Source organism: Colletotrichum gloeosporioides, assembly GCF_011800055.1.
Source record: "Colletotrichum gloeosporioides strain Lc1 chromosome Unknown consensus_35, whole genome shotgun sequence".
NCBI lineage: Eukaryota > Fungi > Ascomycota > Sordariomycetes > Glomerellales > Glomerellaceae > Colletotrichum > Colletotrichum gloeosporioides.
This window is the reverse complement of record NW_025544680.1, coordinates 263,008-288,783: the sequence shown is the minus strand read 5'-3', so window position 1 is coordinate 288,783 and position 25,776 is coordinate 263,008. Positions and strand designations below refer to the sequence as shown.

The window sequence follows — 25,776 nt, the reverse complement described above, 5'->3', positions numbered from 1 at the left end:
GACTTTATATCCACTGTAACTTTTGTACGTTTTTTGCATTTTTGCCGTACCTACCTACTACGATTCCCCCCTTTGGATCGAGACTGCGGAACTGTATACTCCCAGCTCGTCCACAACCAGTATCATAAACCTTAATTCCGTCTGGAAAACAAATAACATCACGACATTGCACGCATTCATTCGCTTTTCGGCCCATTAGTGACACGTCCGTGAGTGGTTTTGTCAAAGTATGACGAGCCTCACGTCCGACGACTGGAACGTTGCGAACCTCCCGCCGCAACCCTCTCGCGCCGATCCATATCTGCCTGTCAAATCTCCCAGCCCGATTTCCATCGGCGGCCTCGGCGTTGACTGGGCCCGGTGGAAGTTACGAAAGCCGTCCCCCGGCGCCCGAAAGGTAGTTCGCGGGGCGGGGTCACGGAACAAGCGGGGCCGAGAATCCAACCCTCCCCGGATCCAGAACACTGGACGCGTCTGTCTGCCTTGCACCAAAACCCGAACCGAACCGAACCACACCGCATCTGTCTCTGTCTCTGCCCTACCAGAGTGTCCACCGTGGCGCGGTGTTGGTTGCAACGTCCGGTCCCCCCTCTCCTGCTCCTCCCCGCAGGGGCGCCGTGTGGCTTGCCGACTGCTCACACTCCGCCGACGTCATGTCTCGCTCTCTCCCCTCCCCAGCTCGGCTCCCTTTTTGGATTCCCATATTTTAAGGTGTCTTACCGGCTGGCATTCCCGAGATCACGGCAGGGATGGAATGGAATGGCCAACCGGCGTGCCAGCCAACCAACACTACCAGGTAGTCTGTGTGTTTGCGCTCCTTCTCGGCGTAAGCCTCGTCATCTTTGGTTTCGGTCAGCAACTTCCGAGTCCGGGAGATTGGCCTGATTGTCGGCCCGCGTGCCATCATGCCTTGGACAAACAACACACGACGTTCGGACGAACACGTCAGGTCACCCGATTCGTGTGAGCGAAAGGCACATCTTGGATTTGGGGGGTTTTCGTCCAATCATATTATCAAATAAGTCATTTCTTCTTTTATTAGCGCCTGCTTGTCCGGATGAAACAGATTACAGAAACCGGGTATCATGATGCTCGTCTCTCCCACAGCCCTTGTGCGAGATTCTAGGTTATCCCTTCAGGTTACCTTTCCCATCTCTAGTGAAAAATCTCCTATGCAAAAACAGAAAAAAAACCGCCAGCGTCGTCGCCAAGCTTACAGTCCCTCGTTCCAAGGCCGCCAAAACTGGTTGCGGAAGGTAGGCATGCACTTGACCATCTCGGGCGGCTGATCCTGCCAAGGGATCTTGACGGACTCACCCATGTGCTCGATTGCAACCCACGAATTCGCAAAACCTCGTTCCTCCTTGATCAACCTTCCGTCTTGGATATTGTATGCCAGACTGACGCTTGGCACAACGGCAATCTTGCCGTGGCCAAGATTCCACAGGTCTTTGCACAAGAGTGTTGGCTCGCCGGTGTGGCATTCGCCCGGGTACGACCTTCTGAAGTCGAGCTTTTTGGCAAGAAATGGTTCGCCAGTCATGGCGACGCCTCCGTTCCAGCAGGCAAAGACCTGCAGAGGCTTGCGGCTGAGGTAGCGGTCCTGAGAGTAGGGCTCGTTCCAGAACATGTTGGCCACGTCGCTCCACTGCTCTCCCTTGGGCGTCCTGTCCGGAATAGGCAAAAACGTATCACCGTTGATGCCTCGAGAAATCCAGGAGTCGTAAAAAGACGGCTCTCCATTGTGCGGCGCGAATCGAAGGAAGTGGTAGTCCATGGCGCACGTCATGTCGGCGCCTTGAGTCTGCTTCTGGTACGCAAGTTCCAAGATATCTTCCGTGCAGGCGGCCACATCGTTGAGGAAGACTATGGTTGCATTTGGGTCGTAACGATTGGCTTCGGCCATCATGGGCTCGAGGGCTAGGTTTCGAAGCTTGGCCAGCTTGCCAATTCGGTCCCCGCTGTGGGAGTCGATGCTGCTCGTTTGCAGATAGTACGCAATCCCGACCTTGTCGAGGTGCGCCTTCAAGCGATAGAGTGTCTCGTAAGTGCCGTCGGTCGAGATACCCTCCACGATGGAGATTGCGCAGTTTTCGGGGCCGATGATGTCGACAGCTTCAAGAACAGCTCCAATGAGCTGCGGAAGCAGATCTACAACCTGGCGCAGGTCAAGAGCGAAGAAAAAGTGACGCTTGCTCGTGTTGTCGACCGGCTTCAGAACGCCGTAGCGCGTAGTGTTCGGTGCAGGGCAGGCAACAATCGGGTAGCCGCCGTTCTTAGGGTCCATAATGGCCTTCACATATCGGCCTGCATCGTCTGCTTTATTCGGGTCTCCCTCGGTGAGCGCTGGTTGCACCCAACCGGGTGAGGAAGCATTCATCCAGCTGCCACCATATTCTACACCCGAATTAGCACCTCGACCGCGGAACGAGGTTGGCAGACTCACGCTCTGCTGTCCACGGTGTGACAAAGTACGACACCAGTGGCTGATGGAAGAGAAGGAAGAAGCCCGTGATTAGGATGAAGACGACTACGGCGATGAAGGGCGTCTTCAGCCGTCGAGGCTGGTGAAAGTTGGCGAGCATGCCGAGGCCGTTACGCCAATTGTCTGGTTCTAGACAGAGTTGCAGAGAGATCGTTTATATACTAGGTCGTCGAGTGCAGGTTGAGGAAGATGTAGGCGAGACCGACTTTGGGAAGTCAGGATGTACAACAGGGTAGAAGGAAAAGAAGAAGAAAGAGCGAGAGAGAACCGACGAGGTCGTCAGCTCAGGAAGTTCATGCAAGACGGCTCCGTCGTGCAGTTGAACGTAGGAGTAAAAGATGCTAAGAGTCGCCAGAAGGATCGTGGAAGGGGAGCTAGAAGCGGGGACTGGGAGCTCATATCACTTTCGGGTGGCACCGAGAGAGTATGGGTATGGGTACGGGAAAGCTCAGGCCTCGATCTGTCCCTGCTGCTTGGTTTGAGGCGCGAAATCCCGAGATGCGCTGCAGGAAGAATGTGGCATAAGGTAGGACGAGACAAGGCAGGAGACGACGGAAAAAGGTTATGGTTCCACGAGGCGGGCAGGCGTCGGGGTCAGCCCAGGCAAGGCGAGGTGTAGAAGAAGTAACACAGTAGCCGGGCACGAGCGGCGGTAGGAAGTGTGTGCCTTAATGACCAACCGGTGCTCTTCCCTCAGTAGGTGTTTCTGTGCAATTGGATGTTTGGGAGACGGGATGGAGCCCGAGCGATGTGAGGCGCAGCATCCAATTGGAAAGGGTAAGGGGAGGAGGAGAAGGAGGAGGATGAGGAGAGAGTTTATCTCAGAAAGGAGGCGGTGGACGGAGGACGTGTCCGCTGAGTCCACACGGCGGTCGTAGGCAGGTACGGATAGGTAGGTAAGGTATGTCGACAAGGGCAGTGTAGGACAAAAGCCAGAGACGAAAAGGCAACACGAGGTAGTCAACCAGACGGTAAGGAAAGCCAAGGTCTTGAGGTCTCAGAGGAGTTGACGCAGACGGGGTGGGCGGGCTACGGATACATAACGAGGTAAGGTAGGCAGGCCAGGCAGACAGCTTAGTTAGGTTCTTACCCACGCACAGAGAGTCGCGGCCGACGTAAGGACAACCCAGCAAGGAGTAGAAAGAAGCTGGGGAAACCAATTTGCATGTTTTGTTCTGGGTCAAACTTGGCAGCAGGTTCCGCCATGCTATGGTAAGGTAGGTACAGTACTATGTATGTAGCATTACCGTAGGCAGGTAGGAAGCGGGAAGCGGGATGGGCTGGGCTGGGCTGGCCTTACCCGGGAGGGACTTGTGTGCACATCGCACTATGCGACCCTCGCAGCAGCCTCCACCTCACGTCCACGTCCGCATCCACGTCCACGTCCCCAGGGCGCGGCGGACCCAGTTCCGGGTGGCTGCAAATTTGATAATCACCTGTTGCGTGTCCACTGCGATTCCTTCGCCCACTTGCAGTTCCCATTTTTTTATTGTAAAAGTTCCTCCTTGCTTGCTTGGCTGGCCAGCTCATTCTCTCTGTTTCCGTGCAGAGTACAGATACAGAGTACAGCAGGAAGGATTCAATGTGCTCTTGTGTTACGGCTGAAGGGGGCCCGCTTTGTTCTGTCTGCTGTTACAATGCCTCGGGTGGAAACATGTGGGAGTAGAGCAGCAGGCAGAGAAGTTGAGATGAGAAGAGGCGAGGCGTGCAGTACACGGTTCTTTACACGGTGGCTAACATGTGTTGAGTTCCACGTTCCGTCAGGGCATGTTTCACCTTGTCCTTCACTTACTCGCAGCCGCCAAAACATGCCCCCTCCAGCCATCACTATCACTGGCAGTCAGCCTTTTGAATCTTTTGCCGATAAAAATATACCAAGCAGGTGTCTAGCTGGGCACCAGGCAACTCGGGATAGCGAGTGCCGATCATCATGGCTCAGTGCCGCCGTTGCAACCTTGGGAAATAGCACACAACGTGGCTGACAGCATGTCGTTGCAACCTCTCAGCCTCCTCCTGCTACGGAGTATTTATTACACAGTAAGTAAGTACACGCTGCTTCCTCCCGCTGCCTGCGCGCATCATCGAGGTCCAGGGAACAAGCACGGAAAGTGTTTCGTCCGTCTCGACAGGTCTCAGACATGCTGCTTGCTGCCCACCGTGAGTTCGAAATCGAAATAACAACAAAAACCAAATAGTAAAAAGTCAACCCCATAAAAGATGGGATGGGCGCCTCCCACTCGGCCGGCCAAACGCAACTGTTTCTGTCTGTCCGTGCCTGCGGCGGTATCCGTACAGCGTGCTGCGGCACGACGACGCACTGAGGTTCTGAATGACACCCCCTGCAGCCCTCCAATAGGCCGTCCCCCTGCCAGAGAACCGCGCCCCCCTTTAGCCGGCGCACGCTCGCCCGATTCTGCTCACAGGGTCGTCGTGAGTGGCTCGTCGAAATCTACCTTACCTCACCTTGCCTTACCTTAGATTGCCCGGTACACACAAGCTGGGCGTCTCCCGCAACCCCTGGGCGGTCTCGGCGATCCTCTCCTATGGCTCTTTGCTGTTGAATTCAATGCAAATTTCGCCCGACTCCGTCTAACCCCTTCAAGCACCTTACCTTACATACAGCATCAACTCTCTTCCAGGTCTTCTCCATCTCCAGACGACGCGCACCCTCACCTCACCGCCGAGAGCCAAGGAAACTCTGTCCTTGTGTGTGTGTTTGACTTTGGGGGAAAAGTTCAGACCGCCCCAAAACATCCATCTCAGTAATAGCCCCCGCGCGATGAAGCAGACTCGCTAGCAGCAAAGAAAGGCTGAGGAGGTGCTGCTTGCGCATCCGGTACTCGAGTATTCCTTGCCCTCAATGCTACCTGACCCCACGCTTCCCTCCCAACCGGGCGTGCGGCAAGGTCCAGCCACAGGGCGTGACGACCATCTCCTCGTCCACGCTTTTTCTTTTCTTGTGACGAACTCACAGCGTGGGCTTTCTTTCCTTCTCACCTCTTTCACCGGCATGCTCCATGTCCACCACTCGGCTTGACTTGCTGCGCACCTATGCAGCCATGCCCCCCCATCTCGCCGAACAGTGTTCCAGACTGTAAAACTTGACGGCTTGGCGTTCGATTGCTCTGGGCAGTCGGCTCCAAAGACAATCGTCGCTGCAACCTCTCTTGCGCCGGGCGAAACGACGAGTTGAAGTGACGTCTGTCAGATGATCGGTGCCTGCCATTCCGTCCCGTGCGATAGGGTGCTCCCGGGCGGCAGTCGACCAGAATTAATTCCCGAAAAATGGTGCCGCCCCCGTGCATATACGCCAAGCACTCGAACCATTGAAAGCTGGCCTCGAGTCTAGGGAGGCCGTCGTGCCACCAGCGCCGTATCTTTTCTTGCTTCCATCAGTCTTCGTGAGGCCATACGTAAGCTTCTCCAAGTCCAGGGCCACTCAGATGGAAGAAAGATTGCAGAGGCACAGCCCACGGGCTTGAACCTGAACCATTGGCAGGAGGGCCAGCAGTTCCCCATCGCGGGAAACAGGACTGGAGCTCGACGCGCGGACACCGGCATCTCCACACCCAGCCACGAACGCCCCATGACTCGCCGTCCCGATTGAGCAGAGCTCCCTAATCGGGCGACCTGGAGGAATTCGTCTGCCTGGAATACGGGATCCGCAACCAACTGTCTACTATGCAGCAGTTTCAAACTTTGAATCTCTTCGCTGCGAGGAACACAATCCTTCGAGCATGGGAATGGGCATCTCCCATTGGCAACTCGCATGAAGAGCTTTACACCTGTTCAGGCATCGCTGTCTATAGTCTACGAACTCAGCAGTCTCGTCACCCTCTTTGCAACTCCGTCTTCGAACTGCGTCACCCCGCCGTCCAGGATCGTCAGGTTCCCGGTCTTCAACCTGTATACCGCCCGTCGCCTGGAGGCAGCTTCATCCTCATTGTCTTGCTCGCTCTCCGAGTCTTCAATCAACCCCTCAACTGCACCCCGCATGAACCACCGGTCATGGCTGACGAGAATGACCGCCCCCTCCCAGTCCCTCAGTGACTCACGCAAGGCCGTGACCGTCTCATAGTCGAGATGAGTGGTTACCTCGTCGAGAATAAGACAGTGCGGCCGTTGCCAGAGAATACGAGCAAGCTCGCAACGCACGAGCTGGCCGCCAGACAGCTTTCTGACTGGGATGTCGGACGCAACTCGACCGGGCAATCCAAGACTGCCAAGGATCCCACGGAGCTGTCCTTCGTCCAGCTCTCCATCAACATCCTTTGTCAGTAACGAAAGAGCGGTCAGTGAAACGTCGTCTTGGCCCATCTGTTGCAATCCTTCGACGGCATGTTGAGAGTAATATCCCAGCTTCAGCCGCGGATGGGTTGTTATCATCCCGGATGAAGGCTTAATCTCATCAACGAGGAGCTTCACCAAGGTCGATTTGCCAGCCCCGTTCAGCCCGAGGATGCCCACTCGGTCACCCTTGTGAACGGACAGGTTGACGTCCTGCAACACAGCGGGTGTCTGTATCTTTCCTCTCGCCTTAGTCGGGTAACGAAACGTCACGTTCTCCATCGATATGAGCGGGCCAGGAAACCGCAGATCTGGAGGCTCGGGCAGGTCAATGAATATCGGCCGCTCATCTTGCGGTATGTCGATATCGGCTCGGGCAGTCAGGTGGTACCCCTCGAGGTCGCGATTGAGCTTGAATCTGCCGCCCTTTGCGCTGACCTGGAGACCCCAGCGGTCGTCGAGCTTCTTTTGACGAGACTTGGCTTGGCGTAGCTTGTTCTGATCGTCATTTGCCTTCCCTGCTTTGATGTTGTTCGTTATGCTCTGCTGTATATGAGCCTTCTGCTTGTCCTGGGCGTCCTTCATCTTGGTCAACCACAGCTTGCGCTCCGACTGCGACGCCTCATATGTAGGAAGGTCGCCATGAAAATACGTCAACCCCTTATCCTTGAGAATGAGAAGATCGGTGCAAAGCGTTATGAAGTCTCTGTCGTGAGATACGAGGATGAGGGTTGGCGCATTGTCGTCGTCCTGCAAAGACTCGAGGTACTTCTGTAACCAGATGATTCCCAGAAGGTCAAGGAAGTTGGTGGGCTCATCCAGTATCAGGATATCGGTTTCCTGGAGAAGGGAAACTGAGAGGGCTGTCCGCATTTTCCATCCACCGGATAGACTTGACACTGGCTTGGACATGTACGCCTCCGAGAAACCAAGACCAGTCAAGATTCGCTTGGCTTTCAATTCGGTTTCGGCAACTTTGGTTGGCTCAACTTGCAATTGAAGGTCTGCAAGCATGTCCAGTGCCTCTTGCGTATCGTTCTTCAGAGCTTCGGCGGATATGTCGCTTTGCGGTTGATCCAGCCTAGGCCCATGTCAGCGTCCACGCTTTTTGATAACGGAGGGCAGCTACCTACAAGATCTGCGACTCCGCGACAGTCTTCTCGAAAGCCTTTAGTTGTTTTCGAGCTGCCAGTCCTCTATCACCACTTCGCAACCTGGCATTCTTATCGAACTGGAAGAGTCGCTTCTGATTATTCTCATGTCGAAGGGCACGAACGGCTCGGACCGTCGCATAGGGATCGGTGCTGTTGATGCCATCGGACAATGCTTCCGTCATTTAGTTTGGTACTGTCGCAAAACAACTTGGCCATACATACCTCTTATATCCTGTTCAACATCTGATCGAGCGGTTGCCTTCTCAATGACATGCTCCAAGACGCTGCTGAGCTGCTCTGATCCAATCGAAGCATCGCTTGGCCGGGTATCCGCGTCAGTGGTGCCGGCATCTGTCTGTTGAAGAATGGATATCCGAGTATCCTCGGGGATACCAGGAATCAGCTTCTCGGAAATGGCCTTGAGCAGCGCTAGGAGTGAGGGTCAGTGTTGATCTTGGGATGCGGACATGCTAAACTTACTCGACTTGCCAGACCCATTCCTGCCAATGAGTGCATATCTTTGCCCGGCCTTGATATGCAGCTTGGTATCAACGAGAATCTCGGTTCCCTCGCTCCTCGCCTTGGCCTTGCCCTTGGCGCCGGGTTTGGTACCCGAACCTGAAGTGACGGTGATGTGGAGACCGTCCACCTCCAACTGCAGGAGATTGGTCAGCTGCGAAAGGTGTATTTCTTTACAAATCAGGGGATACCTCGCGATGATCCGTGTTCTGTATATTGAATCGTGTTTGCTTGCTGGTGCAGAGGATCGTGGCCACTGATTCCGAGGCGATGGACGTCATTGCTCCAACAGAGGTCGAGGGACGTATCTGGGCAGTATCGATCAAAGAGCAAATCAAAAACAAAAACAAGCCGGTCACAGATCAGTCACGCAGAAAGAGAGAGAAAGATGAAGCCGTCCACAATGGAACCACGGGTGCGGATGATGCAGGACTCTCTCCAGATTTTATTGATTATATCGTCGGCCGGGGTCGAGGCTGTCTGTCTTTCAGCCCCCTCCGTTGCTGACGGAAGTAGGTTGAGAACCGGAGGTGCTCGATCGCCTTTCAGTGGCGTCGCACTTGTCGCTCCAGCACTAGCTAACGTCTAGACGGTACGTACTCTTGTGGCATCCAATGCAGATTGCAGTTGCGCTGCGCTCCGTGATGTGAGTCACGCCGAAGACAGCCGTCCCCGACCCTCTTTCCCGGGCGCCCATTCGGCGCTTTCCTCCCAGTCTCGGAGGTGTCGCAGCTGCCGGGGTGACTCAATCCACGGAATGCACCACCACTTGGCGAACCGTCATCTCTGCTTCAGTATGGTGCCCATCGCTACGGACGCAATAACTCTCAAGCGCCATGCTCAGAACAGGGGAAGTGAGTCTATGAAGGTCTTGGTGTCCTTGGCGTAGACCGACTCCGCGTCCGCAATCTCATGGATCTTCAACTCCTTCTTCGCCCACTTCCTCGCCGCGCCGTACTTCCCAGCTCGTGACGCGGCATACGCGGCATATTTGTATGCCTTGCTGAGGTAGTCCACCAGGCCGACCTCCTCCACAAGCTTCACCAGCTTCTCCGCATAAGGCGACACGTCTCCTCCAAACGAGTCGCTCCCAAGCTCCCGCTCGATCAACCCCATCAGCCTCTTCATCTCCACTCTCTTCAAATCGTCGGCAGCTCCTTCGCCCTCGTCCCTCGCCGAACACGACTGGCAGCTGCATTCGAATCCCCACTGCGCAAGCCTGGCCCTTCTCGCCTCCGTCGTCTCCGTGAGCGGCGCATACGTGACCGTCACCTCCTCGTCGGCCGCGATGTCTCTCCCGGCCCAGATGATCCTCCTCCCGTCGACCGACACGCTCGCAGAGTTTGGCGTACACGCGTGGTTGAGCTTCGCGATGCGCGGAAAGATGCCAATGGTCCCGCCCGCCATCGTGAACCCGTTCGTCCGGAAAATGAGCGCCTCCCTGCTGAACGCCGCGTCGTCCATCTCGCGGTGCTCCGGGCACGACAGATACGCCGCCCGCGCCGTCGCGTTGAGCGTCTCAAAGGCCCTATCGACGGCCGTCGCGATCGCATCGAACGCAAAACCCTGCCCGCTCACCAGGCTCCCCGGATCGACCGTGAAGAGCGGCGTCTCGTCGATGATGCGCGTGCCCTTGGGGATTTTGCGCCGCGCAAAGATGCCGAGGCCCTTACCTGGCGAGGGGCGAACCTCCCACAGCCCGTCTTCTGATTTGAGATCTTTGTGTGAAATTGTCAGCTGGGGGTGTGTTCATCTCAAGTGAATTTAGACAGGTAATGCGCTCACTTGTTCCATATCGGACGCGAATCTCCTCGGAATCGCCCAGTCCATCCGGCACGGCCCCGTCGGCGAGGGGGAAGTCGCCGCCTGTGTCGAGAACCCCCAAATTGCTCTGCTCGTGACATGAATCCGAGTCGCAGATACGATCGCGAACCTGCGCGTCACCATCGCTGCCGTCATAACCGAAAACCCGGTTTGGTTGCTGCGAGACCGCGAGCCATAGCCAAAGTAGTACACGGGACGATCTCATGTTTTTCGGGCCGTGTGTGTGTCTCTAAACGCCGCAGTTCAGACGAAAAAATCGTGTGGTGTCTTAGGTTCTCATTGCTTCTTCCAGACTGTAGTGAATATTTCCGCGGGAAGAGGTTTTGGAAATATTCTAGCCATGTGGCTGCAATTCTGACAAACACAGCTAGCTGTTCGTACCTACAAAGAGGCTGTTCGGCTAGCCGGGGGCCGCTCGAAACGGATCTGCTGTCACAGGATCGTGTCAACGCGCCGTGGCGTTCCCCACGCGACAGGCATCTTTGGGGTTGGAGGTCGCCTGGGTACGAAACGATGCCAGACCGACGCTCCTATCGCAGAGGTAAATTGAGTGATGAATACAGAATGCACCGGCGATTGCTCTCCAAATCTTTCCAAATGCTACCCTCTGTCGTGAACTTCGGGTGGTGATCGGCGCTGATTGGGGTGGCAACCTACCGCCATTCCCGTAAAGGGGGCGCTGATTATTTGGGGGCTCAGGGGCGTTTCGTTTCGAATGACTTGGCCCTCGTCTGGTCGGCTGTCTGGCCCGCGATCCAACGTCACCTCTTGTGATGTCTGGTCAGCATTTTCAAAGTGATCATGTCGGGTCGGGATGTTGCACTTCGAGGGATTGAAATCAGAATGTCTTTGAGTTGTGAATTTTGGAAATTGATTCCGCTGTTCTTCATTCGCTAAGCTTCGCTAAGCAGTGCGTGGAGGAGGGTATTTGAGATATCAGCCATTACAACCAAACGGTCCCAAAGCTTCCTAAAGGAAAGTTATCATTATCAACCAGTCCCTTGTTCCCATCAAAAGTCCTTCATTCCCGGACTCATTCGCCGACTCCGCTAAAGACCCTCCACCGATCGGGTCCCGCGCCGGGCTTGGGGTTCCGCGTTCAGCCCCGCAATCCGGACGGCCCCCGAGAGTATCCATCATTCCGCTCGCACCTCCTCCTTTGTTACAGTCGCCGGGCCATTGTCTTGTGGATGGGAATTTCCTCTCAGGAACCTTCTCATGTTTGTCTCGGGACCAAGAAATGCTGTGTAATCGGCGCAAAGAGCACGACGTTGCCAAGCCGCCCACGACGAACTCAGCATTAGAAATTCCCAATTGTTCCGACTCCTCTGAGAGTCCAGGGCCAGCAAAAATAGGAATTATGGGAATGCTCATGGTGTCACCATATACAGTGAAGACCTGATCTAAGGCGAGCTCGCCGTCAAATAGTTTGCCAAGGTTTGTATTACCGACGTTGCGGACTGCTAGTCATCCAGACTATCTTTGACTTGGAGGCCAGTGAACATGGATCGTGACCAACCTAACTCGCCTATTGTGAGTACCGGACAGCCTTGTACACATGTCATCTGTCAAGATGTTAATTTGATATGACGATGTTTGGGGACTTCGGTGACGGTTGAGGATTACATATGGACTCAAGATGCCTAGAAACATGTAGACATGCAATTATGAACACTTCCACATGAGGATGGTGTGTGTCCTCCTTGCTGCTTTCCTGCAATGATTTGATAAAAAAGAATAAAACGCTTAAAAGTGAAGTTAAAAAAAAAAATAATAAAGATCGGGGCATCAGAATGGGGCAAAAAGAAAAAGAAATTGTCTCCGGTCAGACTCGAACTGACGGCCTTCAGCTACCTCATACTATTTAGGAACACGATCTAAGAGTAACATGGGACTGTCGCTCTACCGACTGAGCTACGGAGACTTGTGTCACTGATTGTTGCTGGAAGACATGATCAGATCAGTATATGAGAATTTGGGATGTGAGTCAAGCGAGGCCTTGATCGATAAACAAATCTCAAAGTAGCGTGCTTCAAGGTTCACTTGATCTGTGGTTCGACCAGACGGGTGTGTGTTTGCCATCCAGGTAACGCGTCTTATCCAGGTTACGTCTAGTGACTTAGTGGCATCAAATAATCTTTAACGACAAGGACTGCGATTACAGATCATTTATGTTGACCGCATATTCAAAAGTCATCATCAGCCCATCTCCGTATCAAAGGAATGAGAATCAGGTTGAATCTCAAGGGCGGGAAGGCATGAAATCTACAACATGTCGACAAGAATGGTGTCATCAAGGCGAATGCCTGAGAACAATGAGTTGACGGCTGATGAATAAGTCGGAACTTCGCAAGATACAAGGTGGAAGGCGGGCAAGTTGAATATTTCTTATCGGCTCGTTATAGAAGTTGCTTTATTCGATTCATACCTCCCTTTTATGCCTGCCTATTCTGTATAATATTGGTCTTGAAGGGCCTGAATCGCTAGCATTCTGTTTAGTACGTATAATATTCGTTCGACAAAGGAAACAGGTTGATGACTATTGCAGAAACTTGAGTTGGCAATTGAATGTTGATTACTGACTGAATCTCGCAGGCAGATGATATCTATGAGCGCGAAGACGATTCTCATGTCTCGAGAGCGGTTGCAATCAAATCAACAAGTAGCCAGGGGTTTGAACGAGATCGAGTCGGGAATGCTGTGTATGAACTTGAGAGTTCACGTGGGGCGATAGACACATGCTCATTTCAACTAATGTTGACAGGTTTGTTAGACCTTTGCGTTCGTGGTGAACAGACACGAGGTCACCAGCAACAAAACGTACGCCCGCCCCAGTAAGAGGGCGTCCGAAATGGACCATATTTCATCGCAGGAGAGACATAGAATCCCGATCCTAGGTTTTGAATGTGGTCCGACAGGAGCCACTGGCCAAGTTTATGGGAAGGACTTGCGCTCGCATTATTCATGCCTTAGGATGAATAGCCATTCGACGTGCAAGTTCGTAAAGCCCAGCACGCCCGCTCGTGGGAGGACACTTGTTTGATAAGAACAGCAAAATGGCAAGTATCAATTGTTCCAAGGAAGTACACGCAGATCGTGCCGTTGGTGCAGAGCAAGATGGGACCTTCACGGCCAAGTCTTGTCTCTGCATCGTTTTTACCCGACAACAGGCCTAGAACTTATCCCTCAAGTCGTTAAGCTCTAGAGAAAACACAGAAGTCCGCACGTAGACTCAAGAGGCTCGGCGGGTTCGATATTAAGGCTTCTATAATTGAACGAGGCCAGCCGACAACAAGCTTGTCTTGGCACTTTATCGCTCTTACACTCAATTCGCAACTCAGTCGTCATCCTCCACGAACCACTCGGCTCTTCTCCAGATCCCACATCGCCATGGCACCGCCACATCTGCCATCTTTGAAAAAACATACCAAAAAGAGAGTTGGTTGCATGAGCGAGTTCTTTTATTCTTTTGTGGAGTCCCGCACGCCATCTCAAGTTTCAAAGTTACCGCCCCCTTTACCCCTAAACCCTGAAACCCCAACGACCGCGGCCGTCTGCCCTCTTTTATTTTTCTGCCTCTCTCTTTCTCGGAAACCTGAGACGTCGCCCTAGCCAACAGGGAACACCCATCTGCCAAGTCCACGTCAGCCCGAACGTCATTCCCATGAAGCTGCACGAGCCACACGAGATCAAAATCTGGCATTGTTCGTCTGAGGTTGACCGTCGGGATGTGGGCGACACACAGGAACTCCCTGCCTTGCGTCGACTGGTACGGCCGGCGGCTCCGTGTTGCTGGTTATCGCGAGGGAGCCCTTCGAGGCAAGCAGGGCCGGCCCAGCGATTTTGGACTCCGTCCCCCAAAATGATGCCGTCGCTGGTCGCCGTTGCCATTGAGCTTACGCGGGCTGAGCAGACATGAGACGACCAGGGATGCTCTCTCCCCCTCCTTTGCAACGTTCTCAGCCCTTTTTGGGCCGTCAACAACGCCACTGCAGTGCTTTATTCGGAATGCTTGGATACCAGGAGGACCAGTGAGAGGGAGGCGGACGCGAGTCAAATCCACTTTAGACCACACGATGGGATGACAGGGCTGTCAAATTGAGTCGGTTGATCATGAACGTGCGGCCGGCTCGGCATTGCTTGTATAAAGATCTGCGGCTCTTCTCTGGCGAACACCATCTGCCCTTCACCAGCAGCTTTACACTCTCTCTACAGCTCTATCCATCCACCTCTCCGACTCGTTCATATCAAAGATACCCAATTAGAGCTTCAAACATCACAACCGAAATCCATATTCAAAATGAAGTTCATCATCTCCTACATCATGCTCGCTCTCTGGTAAGTTTCAGCCTCTCACCACAGCAATATGAGCATGTATCTAACTAAAGTTCCCAGCTTCGGCCTCGGCCTCGCACAACAAGGCACCATCCAATGCCAGTGCAAAGCAACCCTCAGCACGTCGGTCATCAGGACCGGCGGCCGCCAGCTCTGCAGCCAACGCGGCGGCATCCTCAGCGACGACAACGAGCTCTGCACCAAGCTGCCGGCGAGGTTCACCGACGGGGACTGCCAGACTCTGGGAGACTCTTTCTTTGCTAGCTGCGGGTCTGCTCGTTCCGAGCTGAAGAGGGGAATCTACAAGCGCGAGGTCGTGCCTCTCTCCTCGAGGCCGATTGTGAGGAGACTGTCCAACTTCTAAAAGTACAAAATATTCATGACGGATACCGCTACGACCAATTCCTTCTGCCTGTTTTCTAGATTTCAAAACCATTTCTCTAGCGCACTCTTCAATTCATCAACATCAGCTTCTGAACCTTCTTCCACTGCCCACGCAACGAATCCGTCTGGCCGAATCAACAAAGCACGGATTCCGCGCCTGTCTTCCACCTCTTCTCCGATGTAGTCGAGCCTCTTTGCGTACTTCTCTGTGACCAAACCCTTCAACGCGCCATCGTCTTCAAAGTCGATGAGCATTCCACGGCCAAGCTCCATTTTTGGCCCCAACCTCGTGCCGTCCTTGAACGTAAAGTCCGGGGCGCTTCGTCCTGCGGCCGGATGCACGTCGCTGCCGAGATCATACCGCTGCGAAAGGCCCCAAACCCGGTCGATGAAATGATTGGCGCCGTCGTCGGTCGCGATCAGGTCGCGGACGAGCTTCTGGACGGCGTACCCGGTCTCGTTCGGCTGCAGCGCCGCAACCTGCGACCGATTCCACTCGAGGACGAACTCTCCAATCGGATACCTCTCCCTCTCATACGTATCAATCAACTCAAAGTTGGCCTTGCCGTCAGGGCTTTGCTGCTCCTGTCGGACCGAGGCAGCCAGCTTCCAGCCCAGGTTCATAGCGTCGCCCAGCCCGCAGTTCATGCCCTGGCCCCCGAGAGGGGGGTGTATGTGCGCCGCATCCCCGGCGAGGAGCACCCTCCCCCTGCGGTACGTCGTCACCTGCTTGCTCCGGTCCGTGAACGGCGTCGCGAGGTGAATATTGGTCATCCGCACGTCGTCCGGCTTGCCCGTGACGCGGTTCAGGATGTCCTGCAGCCGCTCCAGCGAGTGCTCCGCCTTCTGCCCCGCGCCGCCGTCAAAGTCCATCAGGTACACCATGTCGGGCTTCCTGAAGATGTACATGCCGTGCCGCGTGGGCACGAACCCCGGCACCAGCCTTTCGGGATGATCCAGGTCGCAGTGGACGACGTACCCGGTAAAAGTCGCTTCCGTCCCGGAGAACTCGAACCCTGCCGCCTTGCGGATCGCGCTCCGGCCGCCGTCGCATCCGACGAGCCACCGCCCGCGGAAGTTCTGCCCTTCGTCTCCTGCCTCCACCGTGATCCCGCTCTGCGTCTCCTCGACGATCCTGTTGAACCCATGACCCCTGAGGATCGTGACGCCCAGGCTCTCCGCCCGCTCGGTGAGGACAGCCTCAATGCGATCGATCGTGATGGGGCCCGGCATCAGCGATGGGCCCGGGAGGCGGTACTTCCAGCGATTCAGGTCAAGCTGATTTAGGTTCAGAGGGATGCCTGCGAAGTGGCCGCCGAATTGCATCCCGGGCCCTTTCGGGGGTGTGTGGGGCCGGTTGGTGAGGTCGTAGAGCTTGCCGAGGAGGCCGCGGCGGTAGAGCAGCTCAACGGAGGGGAGGTGGAGCCCTCGGAAGCCGACGGGATTGCTCTTCCACTCGGACTCGGGCTTGGCGTCCCGTTCCATGATGAGGACGGATCCGCCTGCTAAGGCTACTTCGCATGCCAAGAGGAGGCCGACGGGGCCCGCGCCGGCGATAATGACATCGTAAAGCTGGGTCATTTCATCAATTGTGAACCGGTTGTTATGAGGAAAGAGAGACAATGTTGACAAGTATGAAAACGCTGAAATGAACCCAGTGTTTCGTGTTGTGGATTAAAAGAGTATTTATACAAGACACCACAGAACTCACGTCTGGCATCTGAGGCATTGAAATCGGGCCCGAGTCTCCTTTGCTGACAGGATCCTTGGTTGAAAGCCACACCTCTCGGTCCCGACGTCGTGTCGCCGCATACACATGTTCTTCGCGTCTGTCACTGGGCTGGGCTTTGTGGCGCACTAGCATGGAATGGTCTCATTCGGGGCAATTCGGGCATTTCGTACCTTAGAAAAGTCCAACAAGTAAGAATCACTGGCAAGTTCGCCCGAAGTGCGGGAAAGGTTGGGTTGGTGACTGAAACATGCATCAACAGGCAGAAGCTTTCGCATCCTGCTGCGGCGTCCCGTCCTAGCCGCTCGCTCTTCCGACTACCCGTCCCGTTCGGGCGCCGAGTGCGCCGCTGTGAGCTTGTACGGAGCCATCGCTCCACCGATCCGACTCGACTTTGAATGTAATCCTCGGTACTTTTGGTTCTCTGGGATTGAAAGTTGTTTTCATTATCCGTGGTAGGCGCGTTCAATCATTATTGCATGTTTCTAACTCGTCTCTTTGTCGCCTGTGTCTCATTGCCCACAATGCCCACCTCACAATATGGACCGATCAGCGAGAATGCTGAACAGCGGGTGCTTCACCTTGGTGACAGCCATCCAACCGTCCTCTGGTATCTCGACGATTGTTCCGTCAATGCAGACCTTGCGCCAACGAGGATCGCTTTCCCCGATCGTCACCCTGATTTCCTCCGCATCCTCATAGCCGACGTAGTCTTCCTGCTCCCCATCCTTCCACTTCATGCCCACGTGCGAGCCCTGCTTATAGGCAGCCATCATGATCTCCATCGTCTTCTCCGCTCCCACGGCGCCAAAGTGAACCAGCTTCAGCCGGCCTTGCAATGGCCCACTGCCGGGCGAGATCGTAAATGTCTTCTCCAGGTTCGACACCATCGCCGCCAGCGCATAGCCGTACTTTTCTCTCGGCAACGGCTTGAGCGCGGCGCCGTCCGGGCTTCGAACCTCGACCTTGGCGGTGTACGCATGGCTCTCCTTGAGCAGCTCCTGTGCGACCATGCCGAAGCGCTTGTCTCCATGCTTGCGGTACTCGGGCGTGTCGCTCTCCCAGACAAGCTGGGCGTGAAAGCCGTAGCTGGCTACGAGGGCTCCAAAAAGGTGTTCAACACTATCGTTGCGGAGGCTGACGTCCTCGGGTTTCTCGGCGTCAGGTTCCGGAGTGTACGTCACCAGCCGGGCGCCGGGGGAGAAAGAGGCACGGAAGCTGGGGAGCGGGGCGGCCGTGCCGAAGAAGAGCGTGCGGAGGCCGAGCACCATGTGTGACGGTCCGTTCTCGGTGTAGAGAGGCTTGTGGGATGAGTGAAAATTGGAGTTGCCGGTGCCGAGAGGCAGAACGGCGATGGTCGGAAGGGCAGTCGGCGTCTCCGTTTCTTCGCATCCGTTGAGCAAGTCGACAACGCCACCATCGCCGCTCATCAAAACAATCAACTCGGACTTGACGGCAGAAGCATCCGGCTGATTTTGCGTCCTTGAAGCCCAGTTGTCTTTTGCAAAGTTGCGAACGCTGTCGGCGTCTTTGGTGATGAGAACGTTGAACCTGTCAGACAGGCCATTGCTTTGCGATGACATGCCGCCTGGTGCTTTTTGATCCGCGAGAATGACCAGGGGCTGGACCACATTGTCCCAGAATTTCGGAGCATGGCCCAGGCCAGACTTTGTGGAAACGATGAAGTGAACATCGTGGCGGCTTGGTTGAGGATTGAGGTGGTCGGGGAATTGCGAGAGTAGGAGGCCGTCAGTGAGCTCCGGGGGCAGGTCGCCGGCAACAAAGAAGATATCCAGCTGATACGGAAATTCCTTGGCTTCAGGGTCCTCTCTCAGTGCGCAGATAATGGGACCCGAGCTGAGGTGAGGATTCGGCGGGATGATGAAGACAATCTCCTCCGGGCGTACGGATTCACTGCCGCGCTGGGATGTGAAGCTCAGCTTGCCATCGACGAAGGTGGCATCGAGGGCTCGGCGGGGTACCAGCCCGTGGTTGCGGGGTTCAAAACCCAGAGGCTCTGCAACATCCATCGTGCTATGGGGAGGCAGTGGATGACTCTTTCTGGTCTCTGCTGTCCAACAAGATTCCTGTCTCAATTTCAGTGGATTGCAGTTGTGGAAGGCAAGTTATCGCCGGCACGTTGAGAGTAGAGATCGGGACCTAAGGTAGGTAGCTCCCAGGCAGCCACTCGAGACAGCACACAAAGACTGTCAGCCCGTTCAGGCAGGTGCCGGTATCTCTGTTATCCCTGGGACTCGGAGCAATGTCTCGGTGTGAGGTCGAAAAAAAAGCCGGCTGCGCTGGAAGCCCTGGTGGTAAGGTAAGGTACGTCTTACTTCCAACTCCGAGCGAACGAACAGGAAGCCGCAGCGAGAGTGGGAATTGTAAGCAAGCATGCAGCCCAAAGGTCCGGTTGCACGGCATGTGCCTGTCCAAGTGTGTCATCCGCCCGCTGATTGCGTTATTTCTGGCACACCCAACCCTGGTGTTGTAGTGAGTTGCCCACTGCAGCGGCTGTACAGGTGGGGTAGATCTCGCAATCTTGCCCGTTATCTTGGGCCCCTAAGTCGCTGGAACCTGTGCCCATCAGCGGCCAGCATCGCCGAACCAGTCACGGCACCCTACGCCCGCAGCTACCTTTTAGTCACACAGGGCCGCCTGAGCACCAGAGCCCGCCAGACAAGAACCGTCCCATCCACAACGTACCTTCACAAAACAGCACACAATTGCGTGCAACTCCAGAAAACATAGCGGATAGCAGCTAAAATGAAAGATAAATAACATTGGCCATCGAAACAAAAGTAATGTCATACCAAAATGATGGGAGCGGGGTTCGAACCCGCGCACTCTCTCGAGTAACAGAGCTTAAATCTGTCGCCTTAGACCACTCGGCCATCCCACCCCTTCAATCTGAATTGGGTTATTTTAGCTGTTGAATGCGGGCTATACGGTGCGCGGCATTTTTGGTTGCGCGGCTTACCCATGCGGGTCGCGAGGGGCGAAGCCGAAGCCAAAAGCCCACCTTCGCGCATCCATGGTGGGGGACCGCTGCGAACCGAAGAGTCTCGCCAAGTCCTGAGAAAGGAAGTCTGTTGACCTTGTCCGTTGGCGCCGGATTCTGCTTGGTTGAAGGGCGCCGAACGAGAATGGCATCTCGACATGGCTGACGAGCTCCGGGTCAGCATCTTCCATCTTCTCAAGTTCGAAGGCTCCAGCAGTGACGGAAATGACGCAAGGTCAGGGCAGGGCAAGCGGGGGAGAGGTTTACCTCGCAATTCAAATTCTTACTCTCAACTCTGGTATTCTGTTCTGCCTCCAAAGTATCGACTTTAAAAACCCCCAGCTTCTCTTTTTCGCTTTCGTCCATCACTGCCCTTTGGCTCGCGTCATCGGGCCCCAGTTCTCTCTCGGGTTCATCTGGTATCTGACCAACTTCTTCCCCTGCGTGCGCTTACCCAGCTGCGCGAGCTTCTCGTCAAACACGAGCGTCTTCCGTAGCTCCTCCTGCGAGGCCGCCTTCTCCTCGCCCTTCTCGGCCGCCTTCGCCGTTTCCTCCGTGCTGTCCTGCATCTCGACGTCCTTCCTGTCCCCTTCCTCGGTCACCCCTGCCTTCTTGGCCTCAGTCGGGTTGGCTTCTTCAGTTTCCTTGATCTCGTCGGCCGACTTGGCATCGCCGTTCTTCTCGGCCTTGTTCAGGCCCAGCAACGTATATGCCGGCATCTGCGGGTTGATCTTGTCGGTGCGGACGGGGGCCTTCTGGCGAACCCACTCCCGCATGATGAACCAGATAGCCTCCCACGGCGCGTCCGTCTTGACGCTGCCAGGCCGGCAATGGCTGCGCGTGACACGGTAACCGAGATGTCTGAGTGCGCCCCTAAAGACATCATCCGGAGGCTGCTGTGTATGGAGCGTGCCAGCCAACTTGCTGGGCATGACAAAGAAGGGGTAGTGGTCGATCCTCGCGAGCTCCTTGTCCTTGGGATCAACCGCTTCCACGGGCTCCGGGCCAGGGATGTACTCCTCGAGAGCCGTCTGAAGCATGCCCTCTATTCTCGTGGTCGTCTGGTAAACACTCTTGTCGACCGTGGGAATGAGATCGAGAATGCGCTCAATGAATTCCGAATTGTGCAACGGGCCGCCGTACATCGGTCCGGCAATGTGCTGCGCCGAGCCGCAGTGCTGGCAGTGTGAGTCCGTCGGAGGACCTTGAGACAGGCCATGCTTGTAAAAGTATCCATCCTTCTTCTTTGGGTACGGGCGAGTCCGCACCATGGGCTGCGTCTCCCATGCCGAGCAGCCAGGGCAGTTGTACACAATCATCGTCTTGCCTCCCTGGTAGTTGACCGCGTCCTTGGACTTGCGGACCTTGACGAAGATGCGGCAGTAAAAGTCGATGGACAGCGACAGCTGGGGCTCGATGGTCAGACCGTACTTGGCCGCCGCGGTCGTCAACGCGTGAATGATGATGCGCAGACCAACTTCGTGAGAGTGAAGACCCTTGATGGGGACACCGCCGTACAGCGAGAAGCTCTTCTCAGCATAGCAGTGGCCGGCCCAGTGGCTGGCATCGGTGCAGGTGACGCAGAGCAGACCGCCGTCGTCCCTGACTGCCTGCACGGCAGCGTCGATGAACGGGGCAGCAGTTCCGTAAGGGTCGAGATCGATGACATCGTACTTGTTCTCCTTGCTGGGGTTGCCGAAGCGGTCGCGCTTCGAGAGGTCGTCGGCGATGCGCCTGTACATGTGGGCGATGGCATCGTCGTGGTTCGCCTGGATCTTGTCTTCCAGCCCGTTGTGCTTCGCATTCAGCTTGATCGACTCAACAGCGGACTTTGTCAAGTCGTTGGCCGTGACAGACGTCACGAACGGCAACTCATGCGAGTAGCGCAGCGCACGCAGTCCAGAGGCTGACAGGGCATCGAGGATGGTGAACTTGGGGGCCTTCTTCTCGGGAGCGGACTTGTCTTCGGCGTCCTGAGGCTCGGTAGCGGCAGCCGGGGGTGCGACCTCCTCATTCTCGGCCTTAGCATCGTTAGCAGCGCCGCTTTCTATTTGCGCACTCTGCGCTTCGCCGTTCGTTGTCTCCGCCGGCTTGCCGTCGTCCGTTACCTGAACCTTGGCCGGCCTGTCACCGCCGTCGTCTCCCGCGGCGCGCCGCCTCTTCTTCTCCTTGCGCTTGGAAGCCGGCTGCGCCGCGCGACGCTCAACCACTTCCTCGCCATAAGCCCTGATGGCCAAAACCGAAAGGTCGCGGTTGAATTGCTGAATCGGGTTGTAGAAAACCTGCTGCTTCCCTTGCTTTCCCGCGGCCTCAACAGGGACCAAGATGGTGGCTTTGCCCTCCTTCACGCCCTTGAACTCCTTGCCATCGTAAGTGATGACGGGGTCTTCCGCGCCCATCTCTTCAATTTTCGGGTCCTCGCCGGCTTGAGTGCTGCACCGTCTGGCTGAAGGAAAGCTGCCCCTCAAAATGAGACGAGTATGAGATGCGATAAGGCAATCCGTGCGACGCAATAGACCGGATGTCCTCAGTGGGAGCTGTTGTTGTAGTAGCCTGCTCGCAGCGCGTGTGCCTTGGCGAGTACCTCCTCGTATGTATGGAATCAACATGCAGACATGTAATGCGATTGAGCGTTCACAATTTTTGGGTCGGCCTTGCTTTGATCTGTCACTGAAGTCAAAGGTCCTACAGGTCCGCGAGAGAAATTTCAGTGGGTCCGTATATTCTGCCGAAGGCGGTGAGTTATTCGGCGACGAACTGCACCGAGGAACCTTCACAACAACAACTTCGTCTCAGCTACAGGCATACTCGGTAGACTTTCTCATTATCGTGACTTCTCTGCCACTATTACGAACTCCAAATGAGACGTTGGTTTCCCTATCACTAAAATACATGGCCACTTTTTGTCGCCTCCAAAAAAGCACGAACACTCCTGTCCCTTCCGATGCGTAACTAAAGCTCATCGATAATGCAAGTTTCTAACAGAATGCTCCCTCTCAAATGTGATTGCGATGTCTTTTCTACTTCTCCTTATCCTTGTCTCCGGCTCCAGCATTGGCTGCCGACGCTGATGCAGAAAGCCTGGAGGCAATCACTGAGCCGCGGCCGGTATTGCCAGGTGCCTGTCCTGGTGTGCCCGGCTGACCCTCTTTCTGGCCCTTCTCGGGAGCCCGTTGACCGCTTTGAAGAACTGAACTCGGGGTATATACCGCCGGAATGTTGGCTTGAATTGTTTGTTTGGCCTCCCAGTAGAGATCGAAGCACTGGATGAGGGCCTGATCAACTGTCATGTCTTCGGGGACAACACCAGTGTCGAGAACCTTCTTGATGTGGTCCTCAACTTCGCTAAACTCCGCTTGGTCGGAACGGTAGCGATCGGGCAGGCCACTGTTGTGCAGAAGGGCGAGAATGCCAGCATTGATAGTGTTGCTCGCGGCAATGATGGTGATCGGTGTACCATTTTTGAAGGACATGGAGCCGATGGCGGTGAGGACAGCGCCCAAGATGATTTGCAAGATGTATCCGAACCAGCGGATGGTGCTCATGCCGTGGTAGAAGTAGAAGTACTTGGTACGGTGCCAGATAACGTCTCGGTACAGACCGCTGGGAATGCCCTTGGGCGGGTAGTACCAGCAGGTGGGATGGAGGGCGACATGGCCTTCAGTGTCTTTGACGCCACCGATGCCATGAGCGAAGATGGCCCACTCTGATGGAGTGAGGAAGCGGTACCTGATGCGGCGATGCTTAGGCCTCTTGGGCGGGGCGTTGGTCTGAGGCTGGAAGAACCCCGTGAGCGTGTCCAAGGCTCCCTTATCCTCTTCCTCCTTGACGGCCGACTTCCCAGCGTCATTTTCGGCCTGAATCTCCATCTCTTCCTCTCGCTCGGACTCGATGCCGTCAAGTTGCAGAGGGGGAAGCTCTCTCATGATTGCTATCTGGACAGCACGCTGTAAACGAGTGAGTTGTGGTTTTAGGGAAAGTCGGTGTCTCTGATGCGCGCTGTCAGTGGCTTGACAGCTCTCGGCAATGTGTAGACTTACCTGTGTAGACCAAAAGGTGCCAGCGTATGAGGCTAGTCGCTGAAGGATTGCCGATGATGAAGGGAGAAGACGACGAGGGAGACGATCGTCGAGGACGCCGAAGGGGAACGACGTAAACACATGTCTGGCAGGTACGTCTGGGTATGATGCCTCAACGGAGGCGAGAACAGTCCATGATTTTGAGAGGCAAGAGCACATGTGTCGGCAAGAATCACTTTTACAGCAAGAGGTGTCCAGTATTTTCTCCTCGAGGCAAGTAGCTTTCGCGGCACCACCTGCAAATTATGTGAGGAAGCAGCTACCTTCCGTCTGCAATCGACGAAGAGTCACTTGCAATGAAGTGACGGGTGTATCTAGACCATCCAGTATCAGGATACCCCAGTACGGGAAAGATGGTGTCTCCCTAAGCAACACTTTCAAGACCTCTCCTACCGGTTGGCGTACCCGCTCATGCCTCACAATTTGCTCCTTTTTGTCATTTCCGTCAAGAACAGCAACTACTGCCGGGTATTGAACGACTCCCGCGGCCTGCGTAACCGACACCGTTGGTGACCACGCAACGCCGTTCGGTACATGTCATTATAAAGGTTGCCGGGCTTGTTATCGTCTCTCAGTGTCTGAAGTGTGCAATGAGACAGCTTTTCACTCGAAATAATCACCAGTGACCCGATATAAGAGCTTGAGACTTCTCGGCTGGATCGGTGCCATAATGATGCACCATGTCCAGACAAGCACATGGCGTGCGTTACAAACAAGGGCGTAATTATGTTTTTTTCTTTTTTAAAGCGTACTGTTGCGAGGAGAAGACGCATCGGCCAACACATCACTGCACATTATCAATTGTCCCCACGTAGACGGAACTAATACGTTGGAAAGAGCACTTAGAGAGCTCTGCAGACCTGGCCTCCATGTTCAACATCTCGCCGGACTGACGGGCATCTCTGGGTAAGTCTATTTCAAAGCGTGTTGCGTCGCTTACACGCTTGCCGCGTCGCTTACACGCTTGCCATCACCCGAGGACATACGCCCCAGACTTGAAGCGCAGCTCAGTGACATCAATAAGTTAGCAAAGTTGACCCAGAGATTGCCAAAAGCTCCTGTTGTATCGGATGAAGAAGCCGAATGACTTGCTCAAGGAGAACATCAGAAACGAGTCTCCCCGCCTTCTTTCGACGGAAGATATTCCGATGCTAGAACGGGTCAAAGTAGCGAGTCCACGCAGGAATCAACTGAGCCTGCTCTCAGAGATTGGAGGGATTTCTCGATACGGTAAACGGAAGACCCTTGCACATCCGTTCAAAGTGCACCGCAGATCCGGATTACTTGTTTTGGACGAACTCCTCTCATATATTGCTTCAACTTGGGATGCAACGCACACTCGGGAGGAACCCAGATTGCTGGGACAGACTCAGAGCAGAACGCTATCCGACTCCGAAGCTCGTCGGCAAGTGTATCAAGCCGCGCCGGGTCGGTGAAGAGATCCGGCAAGATAGATAGTGAGTTGCTTTCGCTGCCCTGTATGCTACCCGACATGGAGATCAGCGTTCTACCCCGGGCCGCAATTCCCTGAAACCTGCGCCGCATATTCGCAGACCGCAATGCACCCCGCACAAGGGGCAACTCGCTACGGGTTCCGGAATGGAGATACCGGAAGATCTTAGATCGCGGGGGCCTTCAATAGGCCGGGCGACCGAAGCGGGTAAAGGTGTTCACCGAGTTGCCAGTGAAAGCCGACATGGTGTTGTAGAGGAGCCGGTGAGGCAGTTGTGGTGTGCACACATGGCCGGGAGCGAGGGAGATTAATCGGATGAACCCCTTTCAAAGGTGGTGTGATGCTATATCCTCAGCATTGCAGCTAGGCATATCGGGCATCTCGACTTCCCGGGGAAACAAACTACACGGCATGTCGGAATTCAATTCGGGAAGTGCAAGTCCTCAACTGGAACATTGTCACTCGCAGGGTTGCTTCAAATTGGTTATTCTTGGGGGATTGGGGCAATCAAACGGACCTGACGCCA

At 55.1% G+C, this 25,776-nt stretch overlaps 8 protein-coding genes across 8 annotated transcripts; 1 reads left to right on the top strand and 7 right to left on the bottom strand.

Moving 5' to 3' along the window:
- Window positions 1–1,213: 1,213 nt before the first annotated feature.
- Window positions 1,214–2,585, bottom strand: GCG54_00008067 (Alpha-1 3-mannosyltransferase CMT1; the record flags this gene model as incomplete). The annotated part of the gene is made up of 2 exons (XM_045408039.1): window positions 1,214–2,397; window positions 2,447–2,585. The coding sequence occupies 2 exons, from the start codon at window positions 2,583–2,585 to the stop codon at window positions 1,214–1,216; spliced, it is 1,323 nt and encodes a 440-aa protein (XP_045265711.1).
- Window positions 2,586–6,295: 3,710 nt separating this feature from the next.
- On the bottom strand, window positions 6,296–8,726 carry GCG54_00008066 (putative ABC transporter ATP-binding protein YheS; the record flags this gene model as incomplete). The annotated part of the gene is made up of 5 exons (XM_045408038.1): window positions 6,296–7,853; window positions 7,906–8,098; window positions 8,149–8,355; window positions 8,407–8,581; window positions 8,637–8,726. The coding sequence occupies 5 exons, from the start codon at window positions 8,724–8,726 to the stop codon at window positions 6,296–6,298; spliced, it is 2,223 nt and encodes a 740-aa protein (XP_045265710.1).
- A 559-nt stretch (window positions 8,727–9,285) lies between these two features.
- On the bottom strand, window positions 9,286–10,474 carry GCG54_00008065 (uncharacterized protein; the record flags this gene model as incomplete). Its single annotated transcript, XM_045408037.1, has 2 exons — window positions 9,286–10,163; window positions 10,231–10,474. The coding sequence occupies 2 exons, from the start codon at window positions 10,472–10,474 to the stop codon at window positions 9,286–9,288; spliced, it is 1,122 nt and encodes a 373-aa protein (XP_045265709.1).
- Window positions 10,475–14,569: 4,095 nt separating this feature from the next.
- Window positions 14,570–14,968, top strand: GCG54_00008064 (uncharacterized protein; the record flags this gene model as incomplete). Its single annotated transcript, XM_045408036.1, has 2 exons — window positions 14,570–14,607; window positions 14,665–14,968. 2 exons carry the CDS (start codon window positions 14,570–14,572, stop codon window positions 14,966–14,968), a joined length of 342 nt encoding a protein of 113 aa, XP_045265708.1.
- A 62-nt stretch (window positions 14,969–15,030) lies between these two features.
- Window positions 15,031–16,569, bottom strand: GCG54_00008063 (Anhydrotetracycline monooxygenase; the record flags this gene model as incomplete). Its single annotated transcript, XM_045408035.1, has 1 exon — window positions 15,031–16,569. The coding sequence occupies one exon, from the start codon at window positions 16,567–16,569 to the stop codon at window positions 15,031–15,033; it is 1,539 nt and encodes a 512-aa protein (XP_045265707.1).
- A 681-nt stretch (window positions 16,570–17,250) lies between these two features.
- Window positions 17,251–18,747, bottom strand: GCG54_00008062 (uncharacterized protein; the record flags this gene model as incomplete). Its single annotated transcript, XM_045408034.1, has 1 exon — window positions 17,251–18,747. One exon carries the CDS (start codon window positions 18,745–18,747, stop codon window positions 17,251–17,253), a length of 1,497 nt encoding a protein of 498 aa, XP_045265706.1.
- Window positions 18,748–20,083: 1,336 nt separating this feature from the next.
- GCG54_00008061 (tRNA (guanine(26)-N(2))-dimethyltransferase) lies at window positions 20,084–22,117 on the bottom strand (the record flags this gene model as incomplete). The annotated part of the gene is made up of 1 exon (XM_045408033.1): window positions 20,084–22,117. The coding sequence occupies one exon, from the start codon at window positions 22,115–22,117 to the stop codon at window positions 20,084–20,086; it is 2,034 nt and encodes a 677-aa protein (XP_045265705.1).
- A 621-nt stretch (window positions 22,118–22,738) lies between these two features.
- Window positions 22,739–23,644, bottom strand: GCG54_00008060 (uncharacterized protein; the record flags this gene model as incomplete). Its single annotated transcript, XM_045408032.1, has 1 exon — window positions 22,739–23,644. The coding sequence occupies one exon, from the start codon at window positions 23,642–23,644 to the stop codon at window positions 22,739–22,741; it is 906 nt and encodes a 301-aa protein (XP_045265704.1).
- Between the last annotated feature and the right edge of the window lie 2,132 nt (window positions 23,645–25,776).